The sequence below is a fragment of the Alosa pseudoharengus genome, unplaced genomic scaffold (assembly GCF_046254945.1).
Source record: "Alosa pseudoharengus isolate Yale_2024_CS ecotype anadromous, Long Island Sound unplaced genomic scaffold, YU_APseudo_1.1 YU_APseudo_1.1_scf_24, whole genome shotgun sequence".
NCBI classification, from domain to species: domain Eukaryota; kingdom Metazoa; phylum Chordata; class Actinopteri; order Clupeiformes; family Clupeidae; genus Alosa; species Alosa pseudoharengus.
In genome coordinates, this window is record NW_027468689.1 from 13680226 (window position 1) to 13695225 (window position 15000).

The window sequence follows — 15000 nt, forward strand, 5'->3', positions numbered from 1 at the left end:
GTCCTGCTGTGGCCGAATGACGCCCCGACCCAGCACATACCCCAGGTAGCGAACCTCCTCCTGGGCAATGGCGCACTTCCGGGGATGGATGGTGAGGCCTGCCTGCTTGATCTTGTTGAGCACCTCCTCCAGGTGTTGCAAATGTTCCCCCCAGGTGGCGCTGTACACCACAATGTCATCCAAATAGGCAGCTGCAAACGACTCAGTTCCAGAGAGCACAATGTCCATCAGCCGCTGAAAAGTGGCCGGCGCCCCCTGCAGGCCAAATGGCATGACATTGAAGTGGTACAGGCCCTGGGGAGTGCGGAATGCTGTGTAGGGCTTGGTCTCCTCAGTCAATGGGACTTGCCAATAGCCTTTACATAAGTCCAGTGTGGTAATGTAGGTGGCCTTCCCCAGCCTCTCTATCAAGTCCTCCAAGCGAGGCATGGGGTACGCATCAAATTTTGATTGGGCGTTGACTCGCCGAAAGTCAATGCAAAATCTCAGTGTGCCATCTTTCTTTGGGACCAGGACCACGGGGTTACTCCACTCACTTGTCGATCTCTCAATCACCCCCAGTGCAAGCATGTCCTCCACCTCTGCCTTGAGTGAAGGTAGCAGACGTTGAGGTACCCGATACATTCGCTGACGCACTGGGGTCGAGTCGGTCAGCGTGACTGAGTGCTCCACCACCGTGGTGAAGCCTGGCCCCTCCTGGAACAGGTCAGTTGGAATGATCTGGTCCAGCTCGGCCTGCTGCTGTGGGGTCAAGTGCGACACGTCCGGGATGGTTGCTGGTTGGCTGTTCGGGAAGAACTGCTCCGGTCGCTCTTCATCCTCCGGCACTGCCTGCACCCGAAGCGCTGGAGTCGTTATGTGCCATTCTTTCAGCAGGTTCACATGGAAAGTCTGCCTCTGCTTTCTTCTCCCTGGCATCTCAATCTCGTACGTTGCCGGGCCCATCTGACGGATGACGTTGTATGGCCCCTGCCATTTGGCCAGCAACTTGCTCTCCGATGTAGGCAACAGGAGCAACACTTTCTGCCCCGGCACCAGAGTTCTCTGCCTGGCCTTCTGGTCATACCAGGTCTTCTGCCTGGTCTGTGACTTCTCCATGTTCGCACGCACCAGTTCAGTCATTTGCTCCATCTTCTCCCTCATCTTGAGAACATGCGCCAGAACGGACTGTGTCTCTGTGGCCTGCGGACCCTCCCAGGCCTCCTTAAGCACGTCCAGGGGTCCCCTCACTGGCCAGCCAAAGAGCAGTTCAAATGGCGCAAAGCCAGTAGACGCTTGGGGTACCTCCCTGTATGCAAAAAGGAGGTAGGGCAGCCAACGGTCCCAGTCCTTTCCATTTTCAGCCACAAACTTCCTCAACATACTTTTCAGGGTTTGGTTAAAACGTTCAACTAGGCCATCCGTCTGAGGATGGTAGGGGGTGGTCTTAATGCCTTTTATACCTAGTACGCCATAAACCTGCTTCAAGCTCTTAGAGAGAAAAGCTGTGCCCTGATCAGTGATGATCTCTCTGGGGATGCCTACTCGGGAGAATAATTGAAGTAAAGCCTGTGCGATGGGTCTGGCAGATATCCTGCGGAGTGGAAACGCCTCAGGATATCTGGTAGCGTAGTCGCATACCACTAGAATGTACCTAAAGCCGGACTGCGTTCGTTCTAGTGGGCCTACAATATCCATGGCTATGCGTGAGAATGGTACATCAATGCAAGGAAGTTGTTGTAGGGGGTATGGGCTAGCTGTGTACTTGCTGGTAAGCTGACATTCTGAGCATGATCGGCAAAACTCCTGCACATCTTTATACATGCCTGGCCAGAAAAATCTTGCTGCCACGCGGGCGTATGTTTTCGGGAGCCCCAAGTGACCCGCCCAGGGAATGCTGTGCCCCATTGCTAACACCCTGCTATGTAGCTGTGTGGGCACGACCAGCTGCTCTTCTCTGCCCCCGTCTGGCTGATGGTAGAGGATCCCCCCTCTAAGGACATACCCCTCCCCAGCTAAATTAGGCGGGACCCCTGTCCTGACCCCATCCTGCTCAATGACCTTCTCAAACGCCTTCTTCAGTGACCCATCCTCCCGCTGCATCTGTTTTATGTCTGTGGCCAGCTCCTCCCAGTCCCCATCTGACTGAGCTACTGGCAATTCTCTGGCCCTTTTAACCGTGCCCTCTAGCTTGTCTTGTCTTCTCTGTTGTCTGGACTTTTTGACTCTACCACTGCTAACACACTCCACATCACTGCTAGCAAAGGGTAGCTCATGCAATGGGTCACTCCTGGCCTGCCCTTCTGCGCATGCCGTCTTGCTGCTCTGAGATCTGGTAACCACCATGTTCACCACTCTGCTGGACTGCAAAAGTTCCGGTAACACTAGTATGTCCTGGCCAATTAACACTGGGTGGCTTAATTTCTCCACTACACCAACAGTCAGCTGATAAACCTGCCCATTGACATTAATGTAAATTTCAGCTGCTGGGTAGTCATGTGCATCGCCATTAACACACATAATTGAAACCTTTCTTCCGGGTAACAGGTCTCGCTCCTCTACCAGGTGTGGCTGCACTAGTGTCTGGTTGCTCCCAGTGTCCAACACTGCTATGGCCTCCTTCCCATTAACAGACACCTGCACTGTCTGCAGCCTCCCCAGGAAACTCACTGCCTCCCCCTCTGGTCTCGGTAGGCAACTGTATCCGGCTCCCTTGGGCTTACGGTTAGGACAATCACGCACTATATGGCCTTCCTTACCACAATTGTGACACACTATGGATGTGGACGCTCTGGGTGCTACAGGGTATTTGGGCCTAATGGGAACTGTACTGTCTCTAGGGTAATTGCTAGGCTTAAAGGGGACAGTATTGTCTCTAGGACGATTACTAAGCTGTTGACCACCACCCTGACCAAAACCATCAGACCTACCCCTGGCTGCTGGCCTGTTGTCTTGGTTCTGGCGAAAGCTGGTGTGCCTCTGCCGTGCTGCAACGTAGTCCTCGACAAGTTCTGCCGCTCTCTGACCACTCTGTGGGTGCCGCTCCTTAACCCAAACTCTGACGTCTGGGGCCAAGGTCCTCAGGTACTGTTCCAGTATCAATGCCTCACAGATTTCTTCAACCGACTTCATTGCCGGTCTAATCCACTTATGAAAGAGGTCTTTCAGCCGGGTGTAAAGCTCTCTGGGTGTCTCACCGGGCTTGATGTCGGGCTCCCGGAACTGTCGCCTGTAGGTTTCCTCATTGATTTCAAACTTTTGCAGGATGGCTTCTCTTACGCGGTCATAATTCATGGTGTGGCTTGGCTCCATCGACACGTATGCCGCGCGTGCTTTCCCTGTGAGGTGGGGGACGAGGATCACCGCCCAGTTCTCCTTTGGCCAGCAGTATGCTGTAGCTAGCCGCTCAAACGTCATGAGATACTGCTCGATGTCCTCTCCTTCCTCCAGTTTAGGAATGGCGCGTCTGGACCACTCCATGGGCATTGGTGCTGGTGGCGCCGCTGCCGGTGGTGAAAGTGACGGTGGTGCTGCCGCTACTGATGATGGTGCCGCCACCGCTGGTGCTTGGCCCGCCGCCGTCGCCACTGCCGCCACTGGTGGTGGTTGGACCGCTGTCGCTCTAGCCATGGTCACCGCCTGCTTCTCTACCTCAAAGTCATCACGCAGCAGGTTCAGCTGGACCTGGATGCCCCTCCAGCGTTGTTCCTGTTTGAAGAACTCCTTTTCCTGGGTCTCCAGTGATTTCTCCAGGAGCTTACGCAGTGCAGACAGGTCAGACCCTTGAGTGTTGCCCCCATCTGCCCCTGCTGTGTCCTCCTGGTCCTCTGATGTTCCTGCAGCTTTCTCATTGTTCTTCAGCTTGCGATACGCCATCTCACCGAGCTTCCCCTCTGATTTCGTCTTCTGTCAGCATCAATCCCACTTCTGACACCAAATGTGAGTGACCGGGTGGCCACCTCACTTGCCCGGACAGCGTTGCGGTGGGAAATCAGAGAGAAGGGGTAAAAATGTCAGGAATGCAGAAGAATTTGTATTTCAAAGTTGCCAGTGTATTTATTTTTACAGTGCCCGTTAGTCCTCCACCATCGAAACAGACAAAAAAAAGGAAAAAAGTTCAAAAATAGCAAAATAGGGCAAAAGGCAAAATACTCCCAAAAGGGCAAAATATCGCAAAGTCCAAAAATATATCAAAAGTCCAAAGATAATCAAAAATGGCAAAATACAAAAAGACCCACAACACAAACTGAGCCGGGTTTTTAATACCCAGTCCTACTATGCTCAGACGCACCATGATTGGCTAACAAGATAATTGACTAAACACATCCTTGGACTGTACCATTAATCACCATCATATTTGTACACAACGCGTGTTTAAATCATCAAACACAAACCAAACAATAACATGTACCTCAAACCCATCCCACACATCTTTGCTATGCTACACGTAAAGCCCATAAACATATAACATTCAACAGATGCATAGCAACACAAAGCACACTTCCAAACCCCCTTCGCGACATCATTCCCCATACCCAAAGTCAAGATGGCATTACAAATACTACACAAATGGCGCATGCTTCCGTTTGGCAGTGGTGACTGAAGGTGGAGGAACACAAGAGGTACGTATGGCGTTTTGTTTAATGAATAGACCAGGGAGATAATGTGGTGTGTGCAGTGTTACATGCGAGTGGGTACCTCACCCGTATGCATGAGATGTTTCAGGGCCGTATGAGTATGGAGACTTGTGGCGGCTGGTTTGGTACTGTTAGCGCAGCCAGCGCTAACTTCCGTGTTGGCGTTTCACTCGCGGAAACTGACAGGCAAACAATTGTCTCTGTTCGTAAGCAGGCAGCGCACACACTCCGGGCAAACCTTGTGCTGCGCCAGCTGTGTGAGCGTGTGTGGGTGTGGGGTGTATGTGCGTGTGTGTGTGTGTGTGTGTGCAAGGGCTCAATGTCTCTCGTTGGCACTCCTGCTCTTGCAGGGCTTCCGCGATGCAGAGTGCGTTCAAGCAAATGTTCGGAACTGTCCATAACATTCAAGGGAGTTCGTCAGGCAAAGCAAATATTCATAAAATGTCCATAATTCACACACAAGCAATACTATCTTTAAAACAGTGAGGAGGGGAGAGAGCGCCTACTCACATTCGCATAAAGCGTATTCACTATACTGTCTCCAAACACACACACACACACACACACACACACACACACACACACACACACACAAACCCAAACACACACACACACACACACACACACACACACACACTTGGTTCCTGCCCGATGTCAGCATTGTGGGGCTGCGCTAACAGCTTTGCTCCCGCTCTCACTCCGTAATTACCCGACACTAGAGGATTGCACTGTGGCCAGACCCACTCCCTGACATTTTAATTATGAGTACAGACACAGCAGCACCGCACTCTATTACACACACACACACACACACACACACACACACACACACACACATACACACACACATACACTTACACACAGAGATACACACACATACACACACACATACTAGCAGAAGGGCCTCTGTGGTCATTTGGTTGTCATTTGTATCCCCTGGAGTTTATTCTGCAGATCTTATCATTGCTCCGTTATTATTATTAGTCGTGTGTCCTGTGCCGATTTACGGCAGATGATTACAGATGATTCTGCCAGATGTTTCTCAGGATATTATGAAGTGGCACTTAGCGCCACATCCCTGCTGAAACAAGCAGCTAGAAACCAGCTTATGCTGGTAGCTGGTTTTAGCTGGTTTTAGCTGGTCTTTGCTGGTTTTCTTCCAGCTCTTGCTGGTCTTTGCTGGTGTAGCTGGTTGGACACCAGCTGGATATGCTGGCGTGACCATCTAAAGAAGCTGGTCATGCTGGTGTGACCAGCCTGTCTTGTGGGATACAGCTGCTGCAAGATGGTCATGCTGGTGACCAGCCTGTCAAGCTGGTCATGCTGGTTTGTTAGAATGACCAACATAAGCTGGCATGGCCAGTTAAACCAGCACTATAGACCAGCAACACCAGCTAAAATGACCAGCTTAAGGTAGTACGACAAGCAAAACCAAATGAATTACCATCCTAAGCTGGGAAAACAAGCTGAAGGTATGTTTTCGCAAGAGTTCTGCTGGTCTAGCAGGTCAACCATCATAGGGTGGTCAAACAAGCTGGTTAACAAGCTGCTCAGGTCAACCAGCAAACCACCTTTAGCTGGTCAGGGTGTTTTTTTCAGCAGGGATGTGACAGTGTAGAGTGCAGCTACAGCACGACGCCAGTGTGAAATGTAGTGTGAAGGTAGACGTTTCTGAGAAGTGCAAATTGGAAGGTGGAATTTGATATTTAATGTGTTTCAATTCTCTTGTGGTCGGGTAGGTGTTGACAGCTAATTTTCTGGTGGCTGTTTATTGATGATTTTGTGTGTGTGTGTGTGTGTGTGTGTGTGTGTGTGTGTGTGTGTGGCATTCCATTAACACTTCAGTAAACGCTGTTGTCTGCTGCATAATTATTTAGCCAGTGTTGATAGTGTGTTTTTATACCTTCCCCCATAGACTGTATATAGTTCTATATATACAGTCTATGCCTTCCCCTTAGTTTTGCGCGTTCACGTGAGAGGAAGGGCTATCCTTATTCTCTTTTGGATCAAGGGGTAGGGCTAAGGGGAAGGGGTAGATACCCCTTAAAACCAAGCATTTTCGCGAGCTTACTTGAAATCGAGGGGTAAGAGAAATACCCAACATACACCGCTCACACCGGAAAAACAAGCACACCTAGAGATTCGTTGACATGAAATGTTGGCATTAATAAGGATTATAAAATTAAAATGCTAATTGTTTTATGTTGCATTCAATCATGTGATCATATATTGAAGGTCCTGTTCTTCATGAGGAAGTTTTCAAAAATCGCTGTTTTGTGAATGTTAACAGCACATCATTATTTGCGCGAATGTCTCGCATTTTACATATTATTTCCATGTCTGATTTCCCGCTAATTGGCAGTATACCATGTCAGAAATGTAGTCCAACAGCAGCTAAATTCGCTGAACTTTTTTACTGCTCGTCTGATATGAATGCTGCATACCACTGCCGACTCCTCGCATCTAGGCTATTACAGGTAGCGATTGCTTCTGATGTTAAGTAACGACCATTTGGATAATATTGTAAAATATTGAAGGAGTTGTGGGATGTTTACATAGCAAACTGCGTGTTTATGTTGTCCCCCATCCCTGTTTCATTCACCCGGACCAGGAGGTAGGCTACAAGCGAATATAGGCACGTTCTGCTGTTGTTGAAATAACTCCTGAACGGTTTTATTGAGAGCTGAAAATGCAATGAGAGCCTATTTGACAGAAGACAGGTTGCTAGTGACAAAATATTAGCTGTCAATGTGGTACTATCTCTGTAAATTACGTTTAATTCAAGTGTTTCAATCATTCCACCTCTCCCTTATGGTTGGCTAGTGGTATCTCATTTCCAAGGGGAATATTTTCACCCCTATGTCTTGCCACTCGGTTTCGAGGGACAAGGGCTAGGGGTAAGATGAGGGGATAGGGGAAGGGGAAGGGGTGAAACAGAGAAATGAGATTGGCCCTTGGACCCCTGCCATAATGATGTGTGTGACGTGCATGCGTGCGTATGTGCGTATGTGCGTGTGTGCGCGCGCCTATATTTAAAAGTAATGAGTGTGTCCTGTGGCTCTGCTGGGAGTAGTGAGTTATTGAGTGATCATTTGAAGAGCTCAGCCTCTAATGCCAAACTGCGAGCCATCTGGGAGCAGTAGATCTGAGCACACACACACACACACACACACACACACACACACACACACACACAACCACCGAGGGACAGTCTGTTCTCCCGGATATAGATCTTCTCTGTCAGTAGCCGTCTCTCTCAGCTGGAGGAGGACTTTGTGAAGACTTTCAGATCCAATTAAATCAGGGTCAGGTATAGGCAGCTCTGTCCAGGTGTTTTCATGTACCGACTGAAGGTTTTAGATTCAGAACACCAGCCAACTTCCTCCTCTTCCTATCTCCTCCTCCTCTTCATCCTCCTCCCCCTCCTCCTCATCCTCCTCATCCTCCTCCTCTTCCTCTTCATCCTCCTCCTCCTCCTCCTCCTCCTGCACAGTAAGACAAATGGGTCCAGTGGAAAAGTGTGTTGTGAATGTCAATAGATATATCAAACATGATGTTTGTTTCTCCTCTCATCCTCCCTCTCGCTCTTTCTCTCTCTCTCTCGCTCTCTTTCTCTGTCATGTTCCCTCTTTCTCACGGCCTCTTTTTCATCTCCTACAGAGTCTGTCATCCCCAGCAGTGGAACGTTTCACGTCAAACTACCCAAGAAGCCTGGGGTGGAGCTGGGCATCACTATCAGCTGTAAGTGTTCCAACACGCACACACACACAACACACACACACACACACGCACACACACATACACACGCATACACACGCATACACACACACACTCAAAGGCAAAAGTTATGTATGCACTTTTCTGCATTTTTTGCTCTACCTGTCTCCCATGGTTTTTCATCGGGCGTTTTTGGACAGCTCATTTCTAGGAACCGCCCACTGGAGATGCTACCCCTAGAACTGTCCCAGGGAGAGGCTACCCCTAGAACTGCCCCAGGGAGAGGCTACCCCTAGAACTGCCCACTGGAGAGGCTACCCCTAGAACTGCCCCAGAGCTTTTTTTGTTTACATTAGCAGTGCCAGGAACACCGGGGTGCTGCACATACATTAATGGAACACTGCCTGATGGTGGACCAAAACTTTGTACAACTTAAGTGGCCGCTTGTTGTTGTTTCAGGTAGTGAGCATACGTAGCCTACCTTATTTCAGTGAGCATACGTAGCCTACCTTATTTCAGTGAGCATACGTAGCCTACCTTATATTAGGGGCAGCCGTGGCCTACTGGTTAGCGCTTCCGACCTGTAACCGGAGGGTTGCCGTTTCGAACCCCGACCAGTAGGCACGGCTGAAGTGCCCTTGAGCAAGGCACCTAACCCCTCACTGCTCCCCGAGCGCCGCTGTTGTTGAGGGCAGCTTACTGCGCCGGGATTGGTGTGTGCTTCACCTCACTGTGTGCTCACTCTGTGCTGAGTGTGTTTCACTAATTCACGGATTGGGATAAATGCAGAGACCAAATTTCTCTCACGGGATCAAAAGAGTATATATACTTATACTTATTTCAGTGAGAAAAAACAGCCTGCTCACGTCTTTCCAAGTGATAGCAGTTTTTCTTCAGGCAGATTATCAAATTGACATTAAGGTAGCAGCATTTTTATTACATAATAATGATAATAATAATAATAATAATAATTCGTTTATTTGATATAGTGCCTTTCTCAAACCCAAGGTCGCTTTACATAGTAGAAGGAAAACATAACAACAGACAAACAATAAAAAGACAAGCTATGTGTATTGAGCTATAGATTTGTTGGGTGTAGAGGAGAAATGATCATTAAGCAAAAAGGTCTTGAGATGTGCTTTGAAGAAGGGAAGAGATGGACTGTCACGAAGAGGTTGGGGGAGGGAGTTCCAGAGTTTGGGGGCCAAGGCACTGAAGGACCTGCCACCCAGGGTGGAGAGTCTGGTGCGGGGATAACTAAGAGGTACATGAGCATAAAGTGATGAAATGAATGACATGAAGAGCCATATCGACTGACAAGATAATGTTACACAATTTCATACAAATAGTAGGCTATTGCACAGTTACCGTAAAGCAATTTGTGATTCTCTGTGTGGGAAGAGGAGCAAAGTTGCAAGGCTGGTTTTCTGGAGATGTTGCAAGGCACTCTCCCTATTTTGGAGGGTTAGTTTACCATCAAGATGAAAGTATTCAGGGGAAAATGTTGGATAGGATGCCTTTAGGAAATGTTTCTGCTGCCTTGGCACTATTGTGCTTGACCAATCAACTTGTATACCAGTCAAGGTTTCCTTGTGTAGGAGCTGAAGTAGTTAGGAACCACAGTTACAGGAACTAAATTCCCCCCGTTCTACGCAGTGCGAACACGCAAAATGTATTAGTTGAAGAACTACAAAAAAAAAAAATAGGGACTATAAAATGTTCCTCTGGCGCAAAAATATCCCCCCTGAGGAAAATAACACACACACGTGTGTGTGTGTGTGTGTGTGTGTGTGTGTGTGTGTGTGTGTGTGTGTGTGTGTGTGTGTGTGTGTGTGTGTGTGTGTGTGTGTGTGTGTGTGTGTGTGTGTGTGTGTGTGTGTGTGTGTGTGTGTGTGTGTGCGTGCGCGCGCGCGCGCGCGCGCGTGGGCCTCGAGTGGCTTGCCCGTCATTGGTGGGGAGAATTGATGGCCCAGTGTGTCATATGAGCTGTGATGGCTCCAGCCCGACCTGTCCTCCAAGGGGACATTGGTCACACCACCGCTTCCACAGACACACACATACACACACACACATGCACAAACACAACCTCAAGCAAATGCACAAACACCATCTCACATACATATATGTTCACCCTCACATGTACGCACTCACACACACACACACACACACACGCGCGCGCGCGCATACACATACATCTTTACACACTGACACATGTAATCCTCCTCTTCCTCCCCCTAAGGCGTGCGTGTGTGTGTGTGTGTGTGTGTGTGTGTGTGCGCGCATGCATGCATGCGCGTGTGTAAGATGTATGGTGGCGGGCCAATGCAGACACTGAGATTTATCCACGTCTCCCAGCACCCGCTTATGGCTGACATTAAAGGTTTACTGCAGCTCTGGAACCCCATCACAAAGACAGAGGAGACGGAAGAAGGGAAGAGAGGAATGGAGAGAAGAAGAGAGAGGGATTGGGAGTGGAATGAGAGAGAAAGAGAGAGAGCAGGATTACAATATTCTTGGAAATTTTTCAAAATGAACCGAGGGGAAACTGAAGACGAAGAGAGAAAGAGAGAGAGCAGGAGTAGGAGCAAAAGAGAGAGAAAGACAGAGAGCGAAGGAGAAAAAAACGTTGCAAATGAAAGAGTTGGAGCAGGATTACAGTATTCAAGAAGCTTTATCAAAATGAGCACATCCAAGGCAAAAAGATAGAGACAAAGAGAGACAGAGGGAGAGAGAAGAGGAGAAGAAAGAGACAGAGGGGAGAGAGAGAGTGATGTAGTGGGAGAGAGAGGAGAGAGAGAGTAATGGAACATTAAAAAGACTAAAAGGGGGGCCTCTTACATAAGACTGAGTGGCCTCTCTGTGTCTGTGTCTGTGTCTGTCTCCCCCTGCGAGGACGTCATCAGAGCCCCGAGCGTCATCACACTGTGTGAGTGTTTGAAGAGAGGAAAAGAGGGAAGGATGGAGGGAAAGAGAGAGACCAGAGAAAAGAAGCGGAGCGAGAGAGAGAAAAGAAGCGGAAAGAGAGAGAGAGAGAGAGAGAGAGAGAGCGAGACTACCATCAGGAGGGTAGGGGAGCAGAACCCCGCATGGTCAAACACAGAAAAGAGATTGTTTGACCGGGCTAATTTTGAGGCGCTGCAGCCCTCAATTCCTCTTCATCTCGATAGAACTGCAGAAGCAGCAGGGGATAAGCGTTAAAAATGAGCTGCCATTATGATTGCGAGTGTGTCTCTGAGTGTGAGTGTATGTCTGTGTGTATATGTCTGTGTGTGCATGTGTGTGCGTGTACTGTATGTGGGGGTGTGTGTGTGTCTTGAGTGGTAGTGTGTGTCTGAGTGTGTGTGCATGTGTGTGTTAGAGTCACAAGTGTGTGTAATGGCAGTGGGCTTTAATAAATACCACTGACACACTCATTTAAACACAGTAGGGGGGGGGGGGGGAGATCATGGTCTCTAAGATATGTTGGCTTTGTTTTCATTTTAACCTCTTTCTCTCAACTGGTACGTCAGATCTGTTGTTTATTTAATGCCGATCCCGAGGATAAAGTCACTTCAACACAATGTTTTCTGGGTAATCACTTTGAAAATCCTTGTTTTGCAGTGTTAGGTTTTCCAGGTGGGTATTGTTTAGGAGTGGTATCTCCTTGGATGACCTTGCCAAAGCCCTTGAGCATAATTATTTTATGCATATACCATATACCCTTGCACACACACACACACATACACATACACACACACACACACACACAATAATAATAATAATAATAATAATAATAATAATGATAACAATAAGCTTTTTTGTATAGCACCTTTAATACACAGAATGCAGCTCAAAGTGCTTTACATTTGGAGCATTTAACCGGTAATAGAGAGAAAAGAAAGATAAGTTGTAATAATACAAACAAACAAACAAGCAAATCAGTAAATAAAACATGAGATTTAGAATTAAGCAAAAATAGATTTCACAAGAGATAGATACAACAACACATACATTACAATTAATGCAGTGACAATAGGAAGACCCTGTAAATAGCAGCAGTAAATAGCAGCAGTAAAATATGAATTGATGTGAAGAAGGTTACAAGATAAATGTGAGTTAACTAAAAGTTCTCATATACAGGTATGTTTTCAGGTCTTTTTTTAAAGATGTTTACAGAATTTGCCTGGATGGATAAAAGCAGTTTATAAAAGGAGCACTTTGGGCACAATTATAAGATTTGCATTGGAAAATCTAAGGTTCCTTTATGGTTGATAAGATATTAAAATCTCATATATAAAGGTGCAATGCCATTTAGAGCTTTGTAAGTCATTAACAGAACCTTAAAATCAATTCTATAGGAAACTCACACACACACACACACACACACACACACACACGTACACATGCACACACACCATTTCTTTCTTTTATTCTCTTTAGGCATTAAACAGATTCCTTGTCTGGCAGCAGTATGTGTCTCAATGTGTTTAATAGCACATATAAAACTCTAATGTGTCTCAGGCTACCAACTCCAAGGCTCATAAACCACAAACTCCCACACACACACACCTACTCCTACACATATACACAGATTGATGTTGATATGCATAAGGGCATTTGATACAGGTTTACACACACACACACACACACACACACACACACACACACACACACACACACACCTTTACCGTTTAATGGCATACTTAAAGTCACATGACTTTTCACAAGGTCATTAGCGCCACACACACACACACACTCACTTACACATACACACACACACACTCACTTACACACACACACACACACACACACACTCTAGCACTGTCCTAACCAGATGACCGTACCTGCCCACTGCCCAATAAGCATCCATTGGCAAAGCTGCAGTTCTGTATTTCTTGCTCTCCTCTGCATGGTGAAATGGGTTGGTCTGCCAGATGCAGGATCATGGGTGAGCTCCCGTGTGATGCCGCTAATTGCCTGCCTCTCCAGCACCACTACTTATCTGTGGGGGCAAAGAAAAGATCCCCCACATTCAGTATCTCTTGTGTTTTATTTTTCATGGCTTTTTTTTTCTGTTCAAGTTTAGTGCAGGATTGTGCAAGCTAAGCTCTTTCCAAACTCCCCTCAGCAAAGTGAAACTCCATCGCTTAGTGTGTTTGGGCGCGGTGGATTTAAGCAGCCTTAAGACCCGGGATGTGCTGTAAACGCAGGCACTCCCGCTGGGCTTATTTAGTCGGAGGCGCCGGCGCCGGGGCAGGTAGCGGAGCAAGCCTCTCCTAATGACTAACAGCGCAGAGCTACGCCGTCTCCAGATAAACATCTACTGCACCTATGGCGGAATAGCTCAGAGGAAGACTGCAATCCCGCCGCCGGCCCCCGGGGGGCCTGGAGAGGAAGGGAGGAGGTGGAGGGGTACAGAATGGAGCGTGTGAGTTTTAGCCAGGAGTTTAACAGGCAGTCAAGGGAGGCGGAAAGTCTATAAGATGTGCTAAAGGCAGAGCTATTGGAGCGAGAGAGGTGGTGGCGTGGTTCTTTTTTAACTTTTTTAACCCTAACTCTCTTCCAAGATGTGTCACATGTCAGAGGAGCACTTTCTCCCTTTTCCTCTCTCTCTCTCTACTCTCTCTCTCTCTAACCACTCTGCACACTGTCCTCTCTCTCTCTCTCTCTCTCTCTCTCTCTCTCTCTCTCTCTCTCTCTAACCACTCTGCACACTGTAAAAAGAAAGAGAGGAGGAGAGAGAAGGAAGGAGAGGGTGAAAGAGAGTTAGAGGGAGGGAGAGGTATGCATTTGAACGGTCCGCTGAACTGAGTGTGTTCTGGCTTGTTCCACGCTGTGTTCCCTCACTCAGGTCTGCTCCCCTGGACCACAGAGGCTCACATTATTTATGTCGCATTCGCTACACACACACACACACACACACACACACACACACACACACACACACACACACACACACACACACACCAGCACACTCATACACAAAGACTCAAACACTCCCCCTCCATGCACACACACGCACACACCCACCCATCCACGCACACACATACACATACACATGCACACACATACACATGCACACACACACATACACATGCACACACACGCACACACACACACTCATACTTAAGCTGCATTCAGACCTACGTGTACAGTAAGACCAGAGGTTCTGCGGATGTTAAACGGTTGGAAGTGCGAACTTAGCCAGCTATTCCACTGCTCCCCTCCTAGTATTTCCGACGGACATTATGTATATGAGCTTGTGTCTGAACGAAGTGAAGAACATGCGGAGATTCTGTTCATATGCTTCGGTGATGTTCACACACGTCAGCATAATGTCAGAATGTTAGCATCATGTCAGAATCATGGTCGGACCTCCATTTGATACACGCACACACACACACACACACACACACTCTTGCTCTCACCACGAAGGCCCCAAAAACATATTTCAGGTTCACACCTCTGATGAGAAAATAGCTGCTATTCCTGGACTGAGTGATGCTGCCGCTGAGGAGCTCAAAAATGGAGATGCTCTCGTGTAATTCATAATGCACACGGATTTGGAAGTGTGTGTGTGTACGTGCATTGAACTCACATTCACCCTCAACGTCTCACCAACACTACAGACACTTAGAGTCTCAGTGAAGAGGTTTAGGGTATATGGGATGTAATGTATTGATCTGCA

General features: G+C 47.8%; 1 protein-coding gene across 1 annotated transcript in view; it reads left to right on the top strand.

The window, feature by feature from the left end:
• Nucleotides 1-15000, top strand: part of grip1 (glutamate receptor interacting protein 1) — a 120187-nt gene that overhangs the window by 72908 nt on the left and 32279 nt on the right. Inside the window, 1 exon segment of the mRNA XM_076302621.1 lies at nucleotides 8277-8357. Coding sequence (XP_076158736.1) covers nucleotides 8277-8357 — 81 coding nt within the window.